General features: G+C 38.1%; 1 protein-coding gene across 1 annotated transcript in view; it reads left to right on the top strand.

The window, feature by feature from the left end:
* Positions 1-2,976: 2,976 nt before the first annotated feature.
* Positions 2,977-20,298, top strand: part of EPHA7 (EPH receptor A7) — a 30,650-nt gene continuing 13,328 nt past the window's right edge. Inside the window, exons 1-5 of the mRNA XM_009081502.1 lie at positions 2,977-3,102; positions 6,590-6,758; positions 12,559-12,667; positions 13,366-13,421; positions 17,368-17,493. Of these exons, the coding sequence (XP_009079750.1) occupies positions 3,001-3,102; positions 6,590-6,758; positions 12,559-12,667; positions 13,366-13,421; positions 17,368-17,493 (562 nt within the window). The 5' untranslated portion in view covers positions 2,977-3,000. The remainder of the gene's footprint in view (positions 3,103-6,589; positions 6,759-12,558; positions 12,668-13,365; positions 13,422-17,367; positions 17,494-20,298) is intronic.

Below are 20,298 nucleotides of genomic sequence, written 5' to 3' on the forward strand. Positions count from 1 at the left end.
GGTGACATGCTGCATGTTAAGAATCTCGTGTGGTATGAGAATTACATGCATCATAATTGTCTTCAGAGCTAACAGCATATACATGGACTTTCTCCTCTTCCTCATCTGGTTCTGAAACCAATGAAAAATAGCACAATGAGGGTTTTTTTCAGGGGGAAGCCAAAACACAAACAAACAAACAAAAAAACAACCCATACAAATACCCCAAACCAAGCCAAAAATAATACATAAACCAAACCAAACAAACCCCAAAGTTTTTACTCTGACCATCCCTGAAAGAATTAATATTGTTTCAAAAGGCTAATAATTGACAGGAAATTTCTTTAGGAGGGCATTTATTTAAGAGTTTTGAATGCTGCCTGGCAATGTTGATAAATCCCTGAGATTTTAGATGGGACAGAAATTCTTTGAGAATGGAATGTGCCTGTTCGTGGTGTACTTGGTGCAGATGTTAAGTAGGAATCTCACATAGTGTATTGCATTTCCCTGATTGAAATCTTCCTCCTCCCTCTGTTCCTCCTCCTCTGCATTGCTGTTCCTTTCCCACATACACAGTTGCCTAATAGCAGAGGAAACAAATTCATTTTACTTCACTGCTTTAAAAAAATGAATGCTGCAGCCAATGGGATGAAAAAACTTGATAAGCTAAAACAAAAAGCAGCAAATGTTGAGAACAAACTCCAGTGACCTAGGTAAGATCAAATTGTTTCATGCTAAGTACAAACATTAGCAATTTGGGACTTGTAAAAATGTAAGATTAGCAATTTGGAAAACATTTATCTGGCTGAGATAGAACATTATACATGAAACATAATGACCTCTCTGAAATTCATCCAGGTTGCTGTGGTACTCTGAGACAAAGAGGGTGACTAGTTAATCATGGCAAAGAAAAACTAGGCAGAGTAAATTAGTTTGCTGCATTGCAGAGTCTTAGCTACAAAAAAAAAAAAAAAAGAATATTTTTCACTAATTAGAGAGTGAAAATACTTAAGCTTTTAGAAAGAGAATGCAAGAAGAGGGAAAGAAAGAGACCTTGACTTTGTGTACCAAACTGTGGTGTTTGTCTGATACAGTTTGATGATTTTATCAGATCAGCAGAGATCTTCAACTTTGATTATATTGATTAGATACAGCATAATAGTTCATAATGAAAACTAACTTTGATTGATTAGATACAGCATAATAGTTCATAATGAAAACTCTCATGCATGGCTAAAACCTCTAATTTTTATAGACTCTTGGAGCCTCTAATGAGATGAAAAAAACCCATAATTAAAAAACCTCCATGAACATACATGTTAGAATTTTGAAGAAGCTAGAAACGTCAACATGACAGTAGGAAATTAACAATCCAATTTTAGTGGTTTTTTTTTTTTAGAGGATTATTATATAATGAAAACTCTCATGCATGGCTAAAACCTCTAATTTTTATAGACTCTTGGAGCCTCTAATGAGATGAAAAAAACCCATAATTAAAAAACCTCCATGAACATACATGTTAGAATTTTGAAGAAGCTAGAAACGTCAACATGACAGTAGGAAATTAACAATCCAATTTTAGTGGTTTTTTTTTTTTAGAGGATTATTATCTTGATTGTATTGTAGATATTTTTAATTTATCACTGGTTCTGTACTTAATGCCACCGGATTGTGCATTCCAGATGTTTTATTTCTATGTGGAGTTCACCTACTTGTTGCTTGGGATAAGAACTATTTTATCAGAATGCTTTACATCATTTTACGTAGTGAAAGCTTTAAATACAGTTCTGAAACAAGGTCAGGGCATTTTTTTTATGCAATAAAAGATGTATAATCATCCTAATTTTTGTTCAAACAAGCATTCAAGTATAGAATCAGTACTAGATTCTCTGCTTGAAAAAGACACATATAAATTTATGGCTAATTTTGATTTCCTTTCCTGTGTCAGATTCTCCTCCAAGACCAAGTTGTTGCATGTAAATGTAATTTTTCTTTTAACATAGGGGGTGAGGATCAGGTTCTTCTTATCTTCACATGAGCAAAATTGCTTTGTATTGAAGTGGATAAGAACAAGATCAAGCTCTGCAAGGTTCCAATACCACAGGTGGTTTTACAAGACTTTTGTGCTGTCTTCACATGGGCAGTTTGTATGTTTGGCCTCCTCTGGGGCTGCACATCAGGAAAATATCTGCTGTCTTTTCCAGTAAACAGGAGAGAAGCTGATAAAGCAAGTTGCTTTGCAGTCTTTCAGAGTTTATTAGAGTCTCAAGCATTTTTATGGGAGGCTCTCTGACGATTTTACGTGTGCATATATGTCTAGCTCTGCAGAGTGAGGCAGAAGAAGACAGTGTCCCTTTTGTTTCCTAAGATCTGCTTCTTAAATTGTCTCACCCTCTCAAAAAAACACCAAGGCCAAATACAGAAACTTCAGCTCTAAAGAGAGAATGTCCTGGAAAGGTTTGAACTAATGAAAAAGAGTGAGCTTAGTCTCTTAACAAAGTTGTGTTCATCCCCAAGTCGTATCATAATCAGAGTGTGACAGATTATTTTTTAAGCAGAACTGGAATCAGTCGTATCAAATCAGCTTCAAGTGTGACTTAGATCCTAAAACCTTCTTTTTTCTTTTCAGATGCATTTCAGAAACATATGCAATAAATATTTAGGCTCTTCATTTACTACACATCAGTCTAAAAATCTGCCTTGCTATCATCATCAGAATGAATTTGCTTAGTTGTTATTCCTCTCCCACCGATCTCTGTTTTGCACTAACCTGAACAATGCCACATTTTCCTGTTTGCACTTTCATTCGATTGATATTCTAAGTTTATGAACAGTAATAGGGATTGAATATTCATTAGCTCTGAGTGGTGAGCCATGAAAAGGTGCTTTCTTGTACCTTAATGAAAGTGGCTCAGCATGGGGCAGCTCAGTAATGACATTTGATTTTAGGCATTTGACAAATTTACTTTTTATTTATTGACACATCTTGTCCAAACAGCTCCCTCACAAGTTAGTGGAGTAATGAAAGAGAGAGTGCTGCAGAGGAGTGTGGAGCTTTCCTGGCAGGAACCAGAACATCCCAACGGAGTCATTACTGAATATGAAATCAAGTATTATGAGAAAGTAAGTGCTAAAATTATCAGTAACGTGCTACAATGTGTTGTTTGCTTTACATTGGCTTGCTGTGCTGTGGAACAGTGTTAAAGTCATCAGCCATCAACTATCCTGTCTCTCCAAAGTCAGTGATTTTGCTGGTTTTTAATAACTAGCTAAATCCTGCAATTATTGCTGCTGTCGTATGTCTCATATATTGTATTTTGCCAGACTAAAAATTAGACGTACACTTGAAATCTGCCTTTTTTTTCCCATCTAACGTTGTTATGTTAGATTTGGATATTTTACCATTGTTGTTTTCCTGTCTCTTCTGTGTTTAAATCCTGTTTCATTTCCTCATCTTGAGTTGGTGTATCAAACACCACCTCTGACTGCATTTTTGTATTTCCTTATGAGCTGGACAGTCCGACTTGATGTCTGCAAACATCCAAACCACTTCCTACAGTTTCAGCAGATAAATATTTCTGATTTGTCCTTTTTTAAAAAAAATAAGACCAGCATTGGGAAATTTCTGTTTCACTTGTTCTTTCCCCACGATAATGAATTCAAGGGCTGCTTTTCAATAGTCGATGAAGTGATCTCTGTTTCTGGTGGAGTGAAATTGCAATCTTATTGATGTCACTCGGAGTTTTGCCATTCCTTTCAGCGTGTCTAGGGCTTCATTCATGATAACTTTGAAGTACTTCAGAGTGAAAAAAACTCTGACAACCGTGGATGAAAGCAGAGCGAGGGCAGGTTGTGCAGCTCTGTGTTTGTCACGGGACCCAGGCTAAGTGTGGCTCCTCCAGATTCCCTGGGAAATCCACTGCCTAACTCCTCGGTTTTTATAAAACCTTCTGTGAGAGGCAAAGGCTGGATTAAAACGCAAAGAAACGAGCAGAGGAGCTTCTTTGTGAGCACTCATGAAGACATTTCATCTCTGCAAACAAGGTAGTCGTACCTCGAGATCCAAAAGAGCATGTCAACTTACTGGATACCATGGAATTAGGGAAATTCAGAGCAGATGGAATCTAATATCGAGTGTCACATCCCATTTTCAATGCTGAATTGCACAAATGTACTTAGCAAAAGATCTTTATATGATTTGGGAAAGGAAGACAATTTGAACGTCCAGTTTTAAGTTGTTCACTCTAATGATTCTCATCACAAAATTTAACAGATATGTACAGAGAGCTGAACTCCTTTTAAAAGGAATTTTGCTAATTGTAGCAGGTAATTTTTGTTCCTCCAGCATCTGTGTGTGAGGACACACACACAAATAAAGCCCAGATGCTTAAAAAAATGAAGTTTATATATTTACCAAAGCCAAAAGTCTCCTTTGCACCAAAATAAAAGGGAAAACAATGGAAACAAAAAGCCTTGGATGTTTTTAATATGCATAGGAGTTTCTAATATGTTCACATCAAATATTTTAAATAGATAGTGTAAAATGACAGAAAAATCATCAAGATCTTAGAGTTTTCACATAATAATAGCATTTAGAATGTTTCTTTTAGCATTTCCCTATGTATTCACCTTGTTTTAAATAGCCAGCAGAATTTCAATGCCAGTTTTCTGTGTCTGCAAAGAGAATAACTGAGGTCAAAGGTCTTTTCCAACGGAAGGAAATCTTCCAGCATTATATTTATTACAGTGAAATTAAGAAAAGAGAATCTAAAGCTCATCCTACTGTCACAGATAAACTGGACTATATATCTTTAAGTGAGACAATTTTTTGCACAAATACTTAATTGTTTGTCTTCCTTCCAAAATAATGCAGTTCAGCTTTAAAAGTGCTTCATACAATCTTGCTCAGAACAAGAGGCTGTTTAACTTTTCTTCCACTAGTTTAAAAGAAAAAAAAGTCTAAACTTTCAGCTCCTTTTAGAGCCAAATTAAATCAAACATTTTTTGTCATTCTGAAATATTCTGATAAGTGTTTTTTTCACCTCTCAGTTCTGGCTAGGGCTGGAATGGAAACTGCCTGAAATCTCCAAAGTAAGCCTGTCCTGTGGGATTTCTAGCACAGGTTATTTTTATTTCTTTATTTCTTTGTTTGGAATGCAAGAACTCTTGGCAATTCAAATAAGCCTCATTTATGCATCAAAACCCAAATTCTGAAATTCCACTGTGGCTTACAGACCCGAGCTGAGCTGTTTATGCTTTTCCTTTCACTTGTTTCTCATCTCTCAAGAACTTCTGTTCTTTCTCACATCCCACCAAGGTCCTCACTTACAGATGATTTAAATCCTCCTGGAGAAGATATGACAAATTATTGCTAGCCAAGACATCAGGTTTGTTCATATGACACACTGGGAAAGAAGCAGGAGAAACCAATAGTGAATCTCAGAAGGAAATCATCTGTGTGCTATTTAACCCTGTAGTTCAGCAAATTCCTTTGCTGCTTTACTGGCTGTGAAGGGGAAGGTTCTCCATCATTTTTAGCTGGCAAAGTACTATTGAAATGAGTTAGAGATTTATTCCTTCCCTCTGTCTTCGTCTCATTAGCACTGCTGTGTACAGCTCATGCTTCTCTGGTCATGTGGTGCATTCAGATCCTTGGTTAATTCATCTCTTCTGCCCTTCAAATCAGGGTTGCATCTGCCACCAAAAACCAACAGGGCTGCACATATCTCTGCTGAAAGATAATCTGTGTCAGGAAAAGTGATGAATAAGTAGAGCTTGTTGAATACTGGAATGATCTGTGATACAGCTTTTTTTTTTGTACTATTTGAAAGTGAGTTATTGCTCAAAGGGTTTGTAATCTTACAGCTTCTAATTTGGGGAGTGTCATCCTGAGCTGCTTTTCCCCTGGATTCTTCTTTATGCCCTAGAGTCAAAAACTGAGAAAAGACTCAAATGCAGAGGAAAAAAAAAAAATCTAAGTGAAGGACCTCAGGAATTGTGCAAAAATCCAGCCAGTTATATGTTGGCAATCCTGTATTTTTTTTTTAAAGGTACTGGAAGGTAAAAATGTCAGGTTAAGGTAATAATGTCAGTTGGAGTTTTGCTGTTCATTTCACAATGTCTAGGACTTCATTCATGATAGCTCTGAAATACTCCAGAAATAAAAAATTCTGACAAATATAAACTGGGGGAATGCAAGTTGCACGGCTATGTTTGTAGCATTCTGACCATGAAAGAACAAATTTCCCTGTCCTTGAACTGTTTATACCCCACAAATTCCCCTAGAAAGCTGCAGCTGAGTTATTTCTCATCAAAATTTCACAAAATATAACCAGAGCCAAAAAAGCAATTTTTTTTTTGTCTGGATGTTTTATGAGTAACAACACGAGCATCCCATTTGAATTTTATGTTACACTTAGAGCTCTTCATTGCGTTGACAGCGTTTTGTAATACTCCAGAGTATGCTTTATTTTTGATGTTGGGAAAAAAAAAAAAAAAGCATTCACCAAATTGAAATAAACTACCCAGGCTGGCTGTCAGTTGCTGTTGTGCAACCATGATAAAATCTGATCTGTAAATGTCATTTAATCTTTTGTCTCATTGTTTCCAGGATCAAAGGGAGAGGACCTATTCAACAGTGAAAACCAAATCCACTTCAGCTTCTATTAATAACCTAAAACCAGGAACAGTGTATGTTTTCCAGATTCGTGCTTTTACTGCTGCTGGTTATGGGAATTACAGCCCTAGACTGGATGTTGCCACACTGGAAGAAGCCACAGGTAAGGGATTAGGTTTGCAGGAAATCAACTCTTTTAGTAGAAGTAGTAAATAAAGCAAGAAAGGAAAGACTCCTAAGCAATAGAATTACAATCAGAAAGAAGGAAGCTCTACGGGAAGGTGGATTGTGTTTTGAAAGATGAGTTGTTTTGCCATAGAACTGCAAATTAGTTTTATAATTAGCCAGAGGAGATGTGTAAGATATCAGGCTCTTCTCTGCTGTCCTTCTACCACAAACACTTTTGGTTTGTTTAATTCAAACACACTTCTTTCTCCCCACAAAAGAAGTGAGTAGTGGTGAGGTGAATAACTCTGCTAGATTCTTCTGTCATTGGGGAGAGGAGCAAGGAGGAGATTTCAATCCACAGCCTTCTCTAGGTCATTTTTTCTCTTTGATTTCCTGAAAAAAAAGCAAACCCAACTTTGTTTATGTGTCTTGTTTAAGCTGTATGTCCATCTTCAGGGTCTTTTGAGGCCATTGGCAATTTTCAACTCAATTTAGTAAATAAACAGAGGATTCCTAGGTTTCTTAAAGGCCCTTGTAAGAAGTTGTAAGCTATGTAAAGGAAAAACAGCCTCTCAAAAACCCTCACAAAGGACAGTGTGATGCCAAAACACAAACTGTCTTGGTACAATACACCAGATAATCTCTCTGTGACATCACAGCAGAGGGAGAATATTTTTTGAGAGAGTTTACTCTTTCCTTGAGGCTGAAACCAATCTCGTGACCTTATTTGAACCCATAGCCTATAGGTTCAAAGGGTATGGATACCATACCCTCCCTGCTCTCTGCACTCTGTGCAGAATATCTAAGGTGCAGACACAAATTATTGCATCTTACTAATTGCAGCCAGGTGTCAACTGAGAAATTTATGGGCAGTCTTAAAATACAGGAGTGAGGTCTTGATTCCACCTTAGTTCCACACAGAATAGAAAAAATCTAAATGGTGAATAATACCACGTATCTAATAGGCCTAATTAAAATAGCAATTATCATAATGGCAGCAATGAGCTGTTATTACTAACATTATTAGCTCTGTGTGTATGAACATCTTTTCCATCCATGGAGTTCTGCTTTAGAAAGAGAATCCCCTTTTTGCACCATGGGAACCTGAGGTATAGCTAGAATTAATTCCTTATTTTAGGTAGTTTTCTGGAAAACAAATTAAAATTCTGTCATAATCTGTCATAAGTTTCTGCTAATTAGCTAATTTATCGTCCATAGTGGTTTGAAATGAGTATGTCAAAATGTTTCCCCAACATTTCCTTAATCATCTGAGGGTTTTTTTACTTCCTGATTCTAAGCAGGCTGGGAGCTGCTAAGATTAGCAAAGATAATTTCAGAGGTAAACAGTTGTGACTGGAGTTTGGTCAACATATGGAAGATTAGGAAATCCTAAAAAAAAATGCATCACTGACCACAATCTTCGACTTTTTTCTGACTCAAGTGATGAAAAAATACATATAAACCAGAAAGATGCTTGACCATTATGGACAGCAGGGTTTTTTCAGCTTTTTGTTTTGAGATGCCATGTAAAATGTTCTGTGTTTAAATTATAGAAGCTTTAAAAAGTGGCATATTTTCCATTATATTACATTTGGATGAGGCCTTGAGCAACCTGCTCTGGTGGGAGGTGTCCCTGCCCAGGGCAGGGGTTGGGACTAGATGATCTCTAAGGTCCATTCCAACCCCTAAAATTCTATGAAATCAATTACTCTAGTCATTTTTATTTTTTTGTTGGCATCACTGCTGGTTATTAGAGAGAGAAGTCCCTTTGAAAAAAATTCCACACAAGTACATAGAATATCACTTCAGTACTTAAGTGGCAATTTTATCTTTTGGTTCACTGAAGGATTTAAAAGTCAAGTTAAATGACTTCTAGCCAGTAGACCTAAAGATGATCTTGTGCTTTTTGTAATTGAAGAAGATTTTTTCACTTACAGAATCACAGAATCAATTAGGTTGGAAAAGGCCTCTGAGATCATCAGTCCAACCTTTGACTTTGTTACAGCTCTTACTGTTAAAGTAAAAGCACTCGACATAACCTGGCATGAAGAAGTCTTTGCTTTCTTTGCTTTTTCCTTTTGCCATGCATCAATTTAAATCAAATAATATTGAAGCAATATGCATGTGTAAAATTGATTTCTAATGTCTGAAATAACAAAACTATAGATTTTGATAGAAGGCAGAAAGCACAAGATTTAAGAAAGCTATATTGGGTATACATGGATCCAATTTATCATTGAAGATTTCATGGTGGACTTCACTGGGATTTCTCTCCCACAAATCATACATTTCAGGTTGTTTGATTGAGCAAAGGTCACTGGAGCAGCTGCAGAGCATTTTCAGCTGATCTCCTGTTTTAAATCCTCCAGGATGTTTAGCTATCCATTCTGCTTCCCTACCACCATGTATTTAAAAGGTGGTTGAACCCCTTTAAATTAAACATTGTGCCATTCATTCGTGTATGCACATGTCATGGCACCAGATCAGGCACCAACTGAATGTTCCAGTACCAGCTCTGAGTGAGCACAGTTTGGGTAGAGGTAAGGACACACTTCCCTGTCCTGCTGCTGATTCCCTGCCCTCACCACAGTGGCAGCATCAGTGGCACATAACCATGCCATGCACCCCCTGAAATAATCAGCTACCTTGAAAAATCCTTCCCTTAAGAAAACTTGAGCATTTCTGCCAAACCCCAGGGATCATTCCAGAAGCTGAATTCTGATTCACCCTTATGCCAACAGACTGAGTTCAGCACTCAGAAGAGAGAAGCTGCAGAGTACCTGAACAGAGGCAGCTGTCTTAGACTGCTGTCACTGAATTTATACCAAACCATGCCCAAAATCAAGCCCTTTTTTTTTTTTTTTAAACATGTAAAATTACATCCTGCATCTCATCCCACCTATCTTACCACTGGGCCAGTGTACCATGTCTCCAACATCTTTCAGAGCCTAAAAAACATCCTCTTCTTGCTTCCAGAATGTGCCAGTACCCAAAATCTGTGATGCAGTTACACAGAGCAACCCACTCACATATGTCAGCCTCTATGCACTCATCTTTACTACTAGGTTAAGTGACAGGCTGGGCTGGGGATTTTTCCAAACTTTATTTCATGAAGCTTCACACCCTGGCCATGGTGACAGGATGCTGCCTCTTCTTGACTTCCAAGTGATGTTTGCACTGAAGTTCAAAGAGAGAAGGGAACAGTTTTAGGAAATGCTGTATTTTACAGAAATTTTATATTCTTTGAGATTGTCTTCTTTGATGGCCTAGTTGTGTTACAGGAACTGAGTTGTGTTGCTTATGCCCCTATGCTCTTGCACATGATAGTCACCACTGATTTCTTAAAAGTTCCACTAGTGGGAGATCGATGAATCTGCAGTAACATCCTGCTGACCTGGGTATCTCAGAAAATTATAGCTGCTCAAAGATAAACATTCCTTCTTTTCAGTAAAAGAGTAATATTAATAATGAGATCTTCCTCACCTACATTAGGTGGAATATAGAAAAATTATAAAATTTCTTTAGGAAATGAAATTGCAAGGGAGGTGTGTGTATGTGTAATTTTCCTCCAGTGCAGATTATTCTGAATCTGTGTGGTATAACATTGGGGGAAGAGTGTCTGGAAAGTGGCCCAGGGGAAAAGTACCTGGGAATGCTGATCAACATCCAACAGAACATGAGCCAGCAGTGTGCCCAGGTGGCCAAGCATCTTGGCCTGTATCAGCAGTATTGTGTTCAGAAGGACTAGGGCAGTGATTGTTCCTCTGTACTTGGCACTGGTGAGGCCACAGCTCAAGTACTGTGTCCAGTTCTGAGTCCCTCACTTCAAGAAAGACATTGAAGTGCTGGAGAGAGTCCAGAGGACAGTGGAGCTGGTGAAGGGTCTGGAGCACGAGTATCATGAAGAGCAGATGAGGGAGCTGGGGTGGTTCAGCCTGGAGAAGAGGAGGCTCAGGGAAGACCTTGTCACTCTCTACAACACTTGACAGGAGGTTGTTGTAAGGTGTTGGTCAGCCTCTTCCCCTAGGCAGCTAGCAACAGGACAAGAGGACATAGCCTCAAGCTGCCCCAGAGGACATCAGAAAGAATTTTTAAACTGAAACAATGGTCATACATTGAAATGAGCTACCCAGGGAGGTGGTAGAGTCACTAGCCCTGGTAGCATTCAAGAAATGAGTGGACGTGGCACTTAGTGCTATGGTCTAGTTGACCTGGTGATGTTCAGTAAAATGTTGGACTTTATGATCTTGAAGATCTTTTCCAGCATTAATAATTCTATGATTTTATGATCCTGTGATTCCAGGTGACTCACACTTCCACAGCCCTTTGCTCAGTATTACTGCCCTGTGTCTCCTCCTCTATTAATCTGCTGGTCTAGATCCTCAGTGTTAGAAACCAGCTCAGCTCCACAGTAGAGCTGTGCTCATTTAATGCAGCTGAGTACATGGCCATCCTTATTAGATGTCAGGCAAGCAATGTATTTAACAAACCCTGAGGTTTCTCAGGCTAAGTATTTACATCCTCAGTTTACATTAATGTGACATGCATACATTTGCATCCATTAATAGAATTGGTAGGCAGCTAAGGACAAGAGGACATAGCCTCAAGCTGCCCCAGAGGACATCAGAAAGAATTTTTAAACTGAAACAATGGTCATACATTGAAATGAGCTACCCAGGGAGGTGGTAGAGTCACTAGCCCTGGTAGCATTCAAGAAATGAGTGGACGTGGCACTTAGTGCTATGGTCTAGTTGACCTGGTGATGTTCAGTAAAATGTTGGACTTTATGATCTTGAAGATCTTTTCCAGCATTAATAATTCTATGATTTTATGATCCTGTGATTCCAGGTGACTCACACTTCCACAGCCCTTTGCTCAGTATTACTGCCCTGTGTCTCCTCCTCTATTAATCTGCTGGTCTAGATCCTCAGTGTTAGAAACCAGCTCAGCTCCACAGTAGAGCTGTGCTCATTTAATGCAGCTGAGTACATGGCCATCCTTATTAGATGTCAGGCAAGCAATGTATTTAACAAACCCTGAGGTTTCTCAGGCTAAGTATTTACATCCTCAGTTTACATTAATGTGACATGCATACATTTGCATCCATTAATAGAATTGGCATATCTGAATAAAAGGAGCAATAATGTGCAGCTATTTCAGCATGTAAATTCTCTGAAGCATGGAGAATTCCATTTTGTGTATGTGGAAGCACCTTTTTGTTGCTAACAGAAACAAATGATAAGTAATAATAGCCTTTTACAATGATTAATAGCAGTAAGAGATTGAAATATGTTAACTAGGAAATCTGTGTTAATAGTATTCCAGCTCAAACATTTTTCTTAGAGTCAAGACACTATTTCCTTGGGAACAGTCAAAGTCATACAACAAGTTTTAGGTGGGAGGGTAGAAGGAGAGTTCTTTAGGGATTGTTCTCCCTCCTTACAGTGATATCCAAGTCTTCCATTTTAGGAGGGAGTCAACAGCTGAGAAAAACAGAAGGCAGCACAGCAGTAGGAGGGAGTGGAAGTGTCTGGTGCTAGTGGTGTTGGCTTTCAACTAATGTCTGTACCCCTTTGGACAAGTGAATTCCAGCTTGGCTCCTTTTTATTCTGTGTAGACTCATGCAGTATTTGGATGAAATTCCAATGTAGACTTGTCTTTAGACTAACTTTTCCAGTGCAATATTTTCAGATAGTCTACAAGAGTAGACAGTCTGCAATTCATGGTGATTGACTTAAATTTTTGCAGTTCCTTCATAGGGATTAATTTTTAACTAATCTCTGCTCTGTTTGCAGCCACAGCTGTTTCCAGTGAGCAGAATCCTGTTATTATCATAGCTGTGGTTGCTGTGGCAGGAACCATCATTCTGGTCTTCATGGTGTTTGGATTCATCATCGGACGAAGGTATTGCATCTTTCATCAATATAAGCACATCTGACCCCACTCCTGTGAACTCTTGAGGCATAGTCTAACCTGGGGTAGTAATTTGCAAAACTGAAAACAAAATAGTTTTTAGTAAGAAGAGTTTTCATTTAAATCCTATTATCAGTTCTACGGTTTGTCCTCTTACTTTGGGCAAGACACAGTTAAATCAAGATGTTCCTTTTGTCCTATGTAAATGTGCTGTAAAAGGAACCCCTGGCAGGTTCTTTACCTGTACTTCTCAAAGTCCCTCTTTCTGTTCAGTTTTCTCACATGGAGAGAAGTCTGACACTTTATCTGATCAGCCTTTAAATGACTTTACATTCAAGAAAAAGAGACACAGCAGTAAGTTTAAGAATGCCCTCCTATAAAACAGTGTTTTACTTTCAAGTTTTTTAATCTTCTGCTTTATCTGCAGAAGCTTTTCACCAGAACTGGAATTTTCTCTTTGGGACCTGTCCCAACTGGTATTTGATACAAAAGCCTTTTGATTGTAACTGTTCATGTTTTATTTAAAATTCTGCTGTCAATAGAACTCTAGGTGAAACTTTCAAAGGGCCTACAGGAGTTAGGTGCTCAGTGCCTGAAAATCTCAGGCTGCAGATGTGATGTCAGGACTGTAGATGTGAGGAAGTCAATAATTATTTGCCAGTAAAACTGGTGGTTTGCTTTCTTTTCAGGCATTGTGGCTATAGCAAAGCAGACCAAGAAGGGGATGAAGAGCTTTACTTTCATTGTAAGTGTTTTGCTTTTTTTTCCCCTCCCCATCAAAAATTCCCAACTGCAGTAATGTAGGCAATACTAAAACAAGACTCCATGAAAGACAATGCCATAGGAAATGCAAAAATGCTGTGTAAATAGCAAGCAGGAAGATGAACTGTACAAATGTGACCCACGCGAAAAGAATTCAGATTAAAGTCAACATTACTCACGCAGATGCTTTGATTTCTATACACGTCTATGATCTACTGTTGTTTTCATTCTGCCTTTTGAGTTCCTTTTGTTTGCTTTGAGTACATGTCTCACATTGCCCTAACGATCCCTCTGAGGTGCAGAGTTTTGAGACCTTTGTCAAAGTGACTATATGATCTTCACCTCAGGCAAACTTCAGATTAAGGGTGAGTCACTGCATCACCCTAAAAATGAAGGTGTTCTGCTCAAAAATCTGTTTTCTGCTACAGTGAACACTGTCATCAATATTTACAAAGCATAATGCCCTTAAAAATAGGATATTTAATATGAAAAGAAATGTCAGACATTCCTGTTTTGTGTTCTAGAGTAGTTTGTCTAGCTAAGAGAAGCACCTCAAGCCTCTCCTGTTAAAATCTCACCTACAATCTGTACTTACACTAAAACCCTGGGAAAAAATCAATAAAGTACATCTTTCTTGGGTTAATGGCAATGGAAAATGCAAGGAAAGTGGAAGGTTTATGCAAGAATGCTTTCATTTTTATCCAGATACTGTTTTAAAGATCTTTTATTTTAGCCCTTCCTCATTTCATTTGTGAAACCGTTTTGACATTAAAAATTTAAAAGGTTTTAATTTCTCTTAGAATCAGCCATTAACTCAGGAAGTATGGCAAAATTAAGCTGCAAAATTAATTTGAGCAGCACTAAGTGGAATGTTACATGATAGAATTAAACTGAACATAAGTTCTAACACAGAACAATGTTTTTCAGTCTTCTCCCATACCTGATCACTCTCATATCAGTACAACTTGCCATTTAGTCATGCTATGCTGTATGTTGCTTTTGTTGTCTACCAATAATTGGAGCTACAACCTAAACCCATCAGATTTTTATGAAAGCAATAGGGTTTATCTTAATTCAGACACATTAAAATAATGAGCTGTTATCAGAAAGAAATGTCATGAGAAGAAACAACCTTCTCAAAGCCTCTTTAAATGAATAGTTCTAGCCAAAGTTCCACTCAAATTCAGACCAAGATCCTGTTTTACCTTTCTTCCCTGAAAAAATCAGGTCAGCTGGAAATTGGACACATTCCCTGAGTTTGGGTGTGTGGCTACCTAAATTGTTTAATTGCAGTGAGTGTCAAACTAAGCAGTGACATCATTGCAGATTTATTCAATCAATTCATAAACTGTGCAAGAAAGATGGAACATAATAAGGAGATAAGAATGATTTATCATGCACTCTGCAGTGCAGCTGATTTGAAAGAATTCATCAAAAATCTGGGTTTACTTAAATGTTACTATTCTGGGAGTGATGGATTTGAAAGTTGCCTCTTATAATGCATTATAAGCTTTTCACATCTTCAGAAGAGCTGCTGCTTTCACTTTTAAAATTCCTGTTATGCCCTTGAAGGAAGAGATCAACTATATATTCTTGTATGGCAGTATATAAGCCAAATGAAGAGGTTAGATAAATAATTCCTTTCCTTATCCCCATTATTGGTGGCATTCTTCTGTTTTAGGGAAAGTGTAAATTAATTAATGTGAAAGCAGCTTCGTAATGATGAATAGTTGATCCAGAAATGGTGAGACTTTATAAGTGCTCATTTCCCTTATTTTGCTTTTAAGAAATCCAGTTATCCAGAAAATCAAGTCAGAAGATTTAGACTCTTTAAATCAGGGCACCAAATATAAATCACTTTTTGCCGAGCTCGTTTTTCATCGTCTGTTGATTGTAGGGGTAGAATTTAATTTCATTTGCTAGACATCTACAAAATGAGATGGAACCCAGAGCTGTGGCCATCAACTTGGACACAGAGCTGTGGATGTTACTCTGGTGGCCTTTTGCTCCATAACATCTAGACAACATTATTCTGTGCTGAAGTATCAGATTGGATTTTCCAAAAGAGAACTTATCGCAAAAAACTTACAAGCAAATAGTTCTTAAAGCAGATTTTCAAGCACTGCATTGAATAAAGTATCATAGATTTCCTCTCAGTTCCCTTCAGCTCTCTGTGACCTCAAGTGACACACTTGAAGATACAAGTACAATGGAGGAGTTTAGTCAAGCAATTCAGATTTATATTTGGTTTCCTCCTCCCATTTTCATCTAACAATGTCTGCAAATGCAGGGCAGCATTATTTCGAGTTGGTATGCCAGGATAGCCTTGGCCTGTCAAAATGTTTTATGACAGCTTGAATAAAGAACCATCAGAGTCCCACTTGAGATTTGCAAGGTTACCTCCAATCCAGGCCCCTTATCACAATCACAAAGGGATGGCTCCTTCTCCATCTTCTTGCCTAAAAGCTCTATTACAGCAGGTCAGCCTACAGCTTCATTCTAATTCTCTTCACTCTCTTTTGGTTTTTAAGAAATGAATATTTATCATTGAAAAAAATCTGCAGCTACAACTGAAAGAACAGCAATTTAAATATATAATATGACAGATAATAACCTCTGGACAACATTTCCAGTAATTTATCTGGTTGTAAATCCATTAGATCCCTTAAACAATGTCTCTGTTTTTTTTTCTTCTTATGAGGGTTTTTTGGTCATTAATACTATCTGAAGCATAAATGCACATGATCACTAAGCTGTTTTTCTATATATTTTCAAATTTAAAATATTTTAATTAAAAGAATACAAAGCAACTGCAAACGACTTATATTTTGTATTGACTCTTGATCCTGTTCTTGCATATCAGTATATCAATTAGTGGAGGAACATTTTTGCATTTTTCATATTGAGTTTTAATTCGTTGATTTAATTAAAGCTCAGGAGTGCAACCCTTGTGAGCCAAATTTATTTCATAAAAATTGCTTGATTAATAGATTTCCAGCATTGCTCTACTATCACCAGGAGTTTCTCATTTCACCAGAAGAGTAAAAAATAATTTGCCTGAATCATCAGCAAACCAAGGGAAAAAACTTCATACTGGCTAGAGCACTACACTGAGTTACACTGTGTTATGCTGGAGAAGAAATGAGCAACAAAATTGCCTGAATCATCAGCAAAACAAGGGAAAAAAATTCATCCTGGCCAGAAACCTACACTGAGTTGCACTAAGTGTTAAACTGGAGAAGAAATGAGGAGCAAACAAATTGTTGCATATTATTTACTTAGGTGCTTGAGAGGGGAAATTCCTGTGCCACAGAGCCCTTTCTTTCCCTTCCTATGCCTTTGATAGTTGACTACAAATGTTTCTCATGTTCATATTACAGTGCAAGAAATATACTTAAAGATACAGTTTCTAAGTGCTGTGAATACTTTAACTTGACTATTGCCACAGCCTGTTGACCATAGTATATTCAGTAGTTTAAGCAAATCGAAGGAGTTGGAGGAGTTATTTCTGAAGACAGAAATAACATCAAGAAATGCTGTTTATGCACCCTGGGACAAGAGGCCAAGCTGTCCTTACCTAAAAAAACTTTCACCTCCTCTGCTGGTCTTCTGCCCCTTCCCCACTTTGTTTTCACTCCCACTCAACCCTTGCCTTTTATTCCATTAAGCACTATTTAATATTTATGACTCCTTTCCATTCAAGGTGAAGCTGCAGATGCTAGTCATTTTTTGAGATGGGATTGTGTATTTGTGTTAGGATGCTTGCAGATGATGCCTAAAACTCAGGTTGCCCCTCAGAGCAGCTCTGGGGCAGCGTTGGAAACAGGTTCACTCTTCCAAGGAGCACTCTGCATAATGAAATTCCTGGGCTGACTGCACAATAAAGTGCTTTTGCTTCATCACAGTCATGCTTTCTTACATCATTACAGTTAAATTTCCAGGCACCAAAACCTACATTGACCCTGAAACCTACGAGGACCCAAATAGAGCTGTCCATCAATTCGCCAAGGAGCTAGATGCCTCTTGTATTAAAATTGAGCGGGTGATTGGCGCAGGTAAGGCTGCTGTGGCTTCCTGATTCAACCCTTCCATCGAGCTGGGATCGAAACTCATACATCATAATGACAGGCAAATAATTATACCTCCAGTAGAGGAGAACTTTTTTTTGCATTTGCCATAGTGGTTAAGAGCAATGAAGCTGCGCTCGCTTCTGAAATGTAAAAACAAACAGGGGAATAGCCCAAGAAAAAAAAAAAAATTCAAACAAAAGCAAAACGAATAAATGAGTAAATTAAGAGTCTTGCTTGACATTGAAAGCTTGTGGGTTTCTAATCCTGTATCTGCTGTTGCAAATGGAACTGGGGGGAGGGGACTGGTTTTGCTGCCTGTTATTTACTGTCAGGGGGAAGGTGTTAGGCATTTGTGCAAATTCTGCTTGCTTGCCTTTTGCAAAAAGGGCTTTTTGACCTCTGAGGCTTTCTTCATGTGAGCAAGGAAAACTGGCTGTGGCACAGAACCTTAAATAGAGACTATGAAGGGCTTGTTTCTGTACAACAAAATCTTCCTTGGGGCTGTTTTTTCTTCTCCCATTTTTCTTTTTGATATTTTATGAATACAAAAAGTTATTGTTTAACTTCCCCATGACTGATTGTAATTGCACTAGCACTACATTGCTTTTCTTCCTCTTGGACTGTCTACCACCTACTTAAGCCATGGTGTTCATGCTCTAGCAAGGCAGTTTCATTTGTTTGCATTAATAAGATATGTGACATTTTTATTGCACTACTCCATGTAGTGAAATTAAGTTTCCGTGGGTAAGAAAAAAATATCAAATACTTTGGATTCCTGGAGGAAATGTTCTTTTGCTTTCCTGTTGTTTTATACAAGTATTAGTAAAATACTTTTAAAATCACCCTGGAGTTTGGCACTGTAAGTTACATATTGCAGTATTATTTAAGAAGAGGATAAGAAATATGTTTAAAATAAGATGTTTTGCCTGTAAAAGAATCTTTACATTTAGAATTCACAGTGCCTTTTTAAAGTAACCTCACTCATGTTGAATCATGTCTTAATCAAGGAGTAGTGGTGTTGAAATTAACCACACTGCTGAGCAAATTATTCCTTCAGATGAGTAAGAGCATAAGAATCCAGCCCTTGCTAACTAGTAATTATGGTGATGCTGAAGTGGCAGCATCTCTCCTAATAAATACACAACAGACAAGTTTAGCATAGAAAAATGACTGAGCTTTATCTTTTGCTAAGAGTTAAAAACCTACCAGCATAGGAACAGATCAGAGCACAAAGACATGTTCAGTCAGAATTTGCCAATGCCTTCTGAGCAAAATGCTGCAAACACTTGAGCTGCAGAGTATACAGTTTAAAATGTATTTTCACTGTTATGACAAATTCCAGAATGTTAATTTTGTTGACTGCAGAGGAATTTATTCCTGATTTTAATGAGCCTAACTGATAGCAGAAATAACGAACGTGTGTCAGTAGTCATTCTGAAGAAAGTTAATTAGAAGTGCAATGGGGAAAGCATATTGTGTATAGCATTTAGCTGTGGCTTTAACCTGTTGATGGAGATTGCAAGCAGGAGTGAAATGAAAAGCAGTCCAGGAACAACAGAATGTTAAAGACCCAGAGAAGCAGCTGAAACTCATACATCAAAGAAGAATATGGAATTTCTGCTAGTGACAGCACCAGAAAAGCCACTTAGCAGTCTCAATATGCATCAGCAATGCTGGCCACATCAACTATTGAGCAGTGCCATATCTCTCAGGCAGACAGGGTGCAAGTATGCCTGTGCTCAATTTGCATGAGGGAGATGTGATTTCCTTGCCAACATTTTCATTCCCATCCCGCTGCGGCCACCTGTCAGACACAGAACATGGTGTCCACTCTGCTAAGTTGTTGCTCGTGCCACACATCCTTTGTTTTAGCCTCTGCCTTGCTGACATGCTGAGCTGGTGGCTGTGTGGCTGTGCAGTATTCCCAACTCTTGTTGTCATATTTTTCCAGTTCATTTTTGGGCATCATTTCAGCTGAATACACTATTTTCTTGGGAATAAAAGTAGTTCCTTGGCTAACATCCTGGCCTGAAGTGCATAGTATACAAGTTCAAGTTTCTGGTTCGCTTGAGTGTGCGTGATCTGCTTTTGGAAATCAATCAAAATCAGATCACAGAGAGCTGGAAAGGAGTTAAGGCTCAGTGTTTCTCATGCCAAGTATCCTAATTACCTGGCTCTGAAATATCACAGACATGCAGACATACACTCTTAAGACTCACATCTTGTTTTCAGTGAGGGACAAAAACTATTTGGGAAAGTACTACTAGGGAAAATTGTTATCCTTTAGTAAGTTCTTGTGGCTAGGAGCTGTGAGTGGTGAATTCATTAATGCTCATCCGTGTTGCTAATGAAGTGCAGGAAGGAGGTTAAGGCACAAAGTTAAGGGCATGAGCAGCTAGTCCTTGTGTATGCAACAGCTATGTCTCATGGTATTCATAGCTGTGACATGGATATTCAGACCTTGACTCCAGTGCCCAAGGATGTTTGAGGATAATGTGCAGGCAGGAATATTTGCACTCTGTCTGGCCAATTAGCTCAGCTACAGCAGTGTATTAACAGAGGTATGTGGAGTCAATTGGAGCTAGCCTTGATTCAGCAAGCAATAGAGCAGGAGGGAGAGGAATTTGATTCTCTATACAGTCACCTCCAAGAATATTCATAAAATGAGCCATGCTGAGTGCAGATTTGACCAAACAATTCAGCTGGAAATCTTAAGGCCATGTCAAAGTTTTACCCTTCTGCCTGGAGAACTGGGAAGCTGAGACCCAGGTACTTCTTTATTCTTTCCCT

Source organism: Acanthisitta chloris, unplaced genomic scaffold (genome assembly GCF_000695815.1).
Source record: "Acanthisitta chloris isolate BGI_N310 unplaced genomic scaffold, ASM69581v1 scaffold5729, whole genome shotgun sequence".
NCBI classification, from domain to species: Eukaryota; Metazoa; Chordata; class Aves; order Passeriformes; family Acanthisittidae; genus Acanthisitta; species Acanthisitta chloris.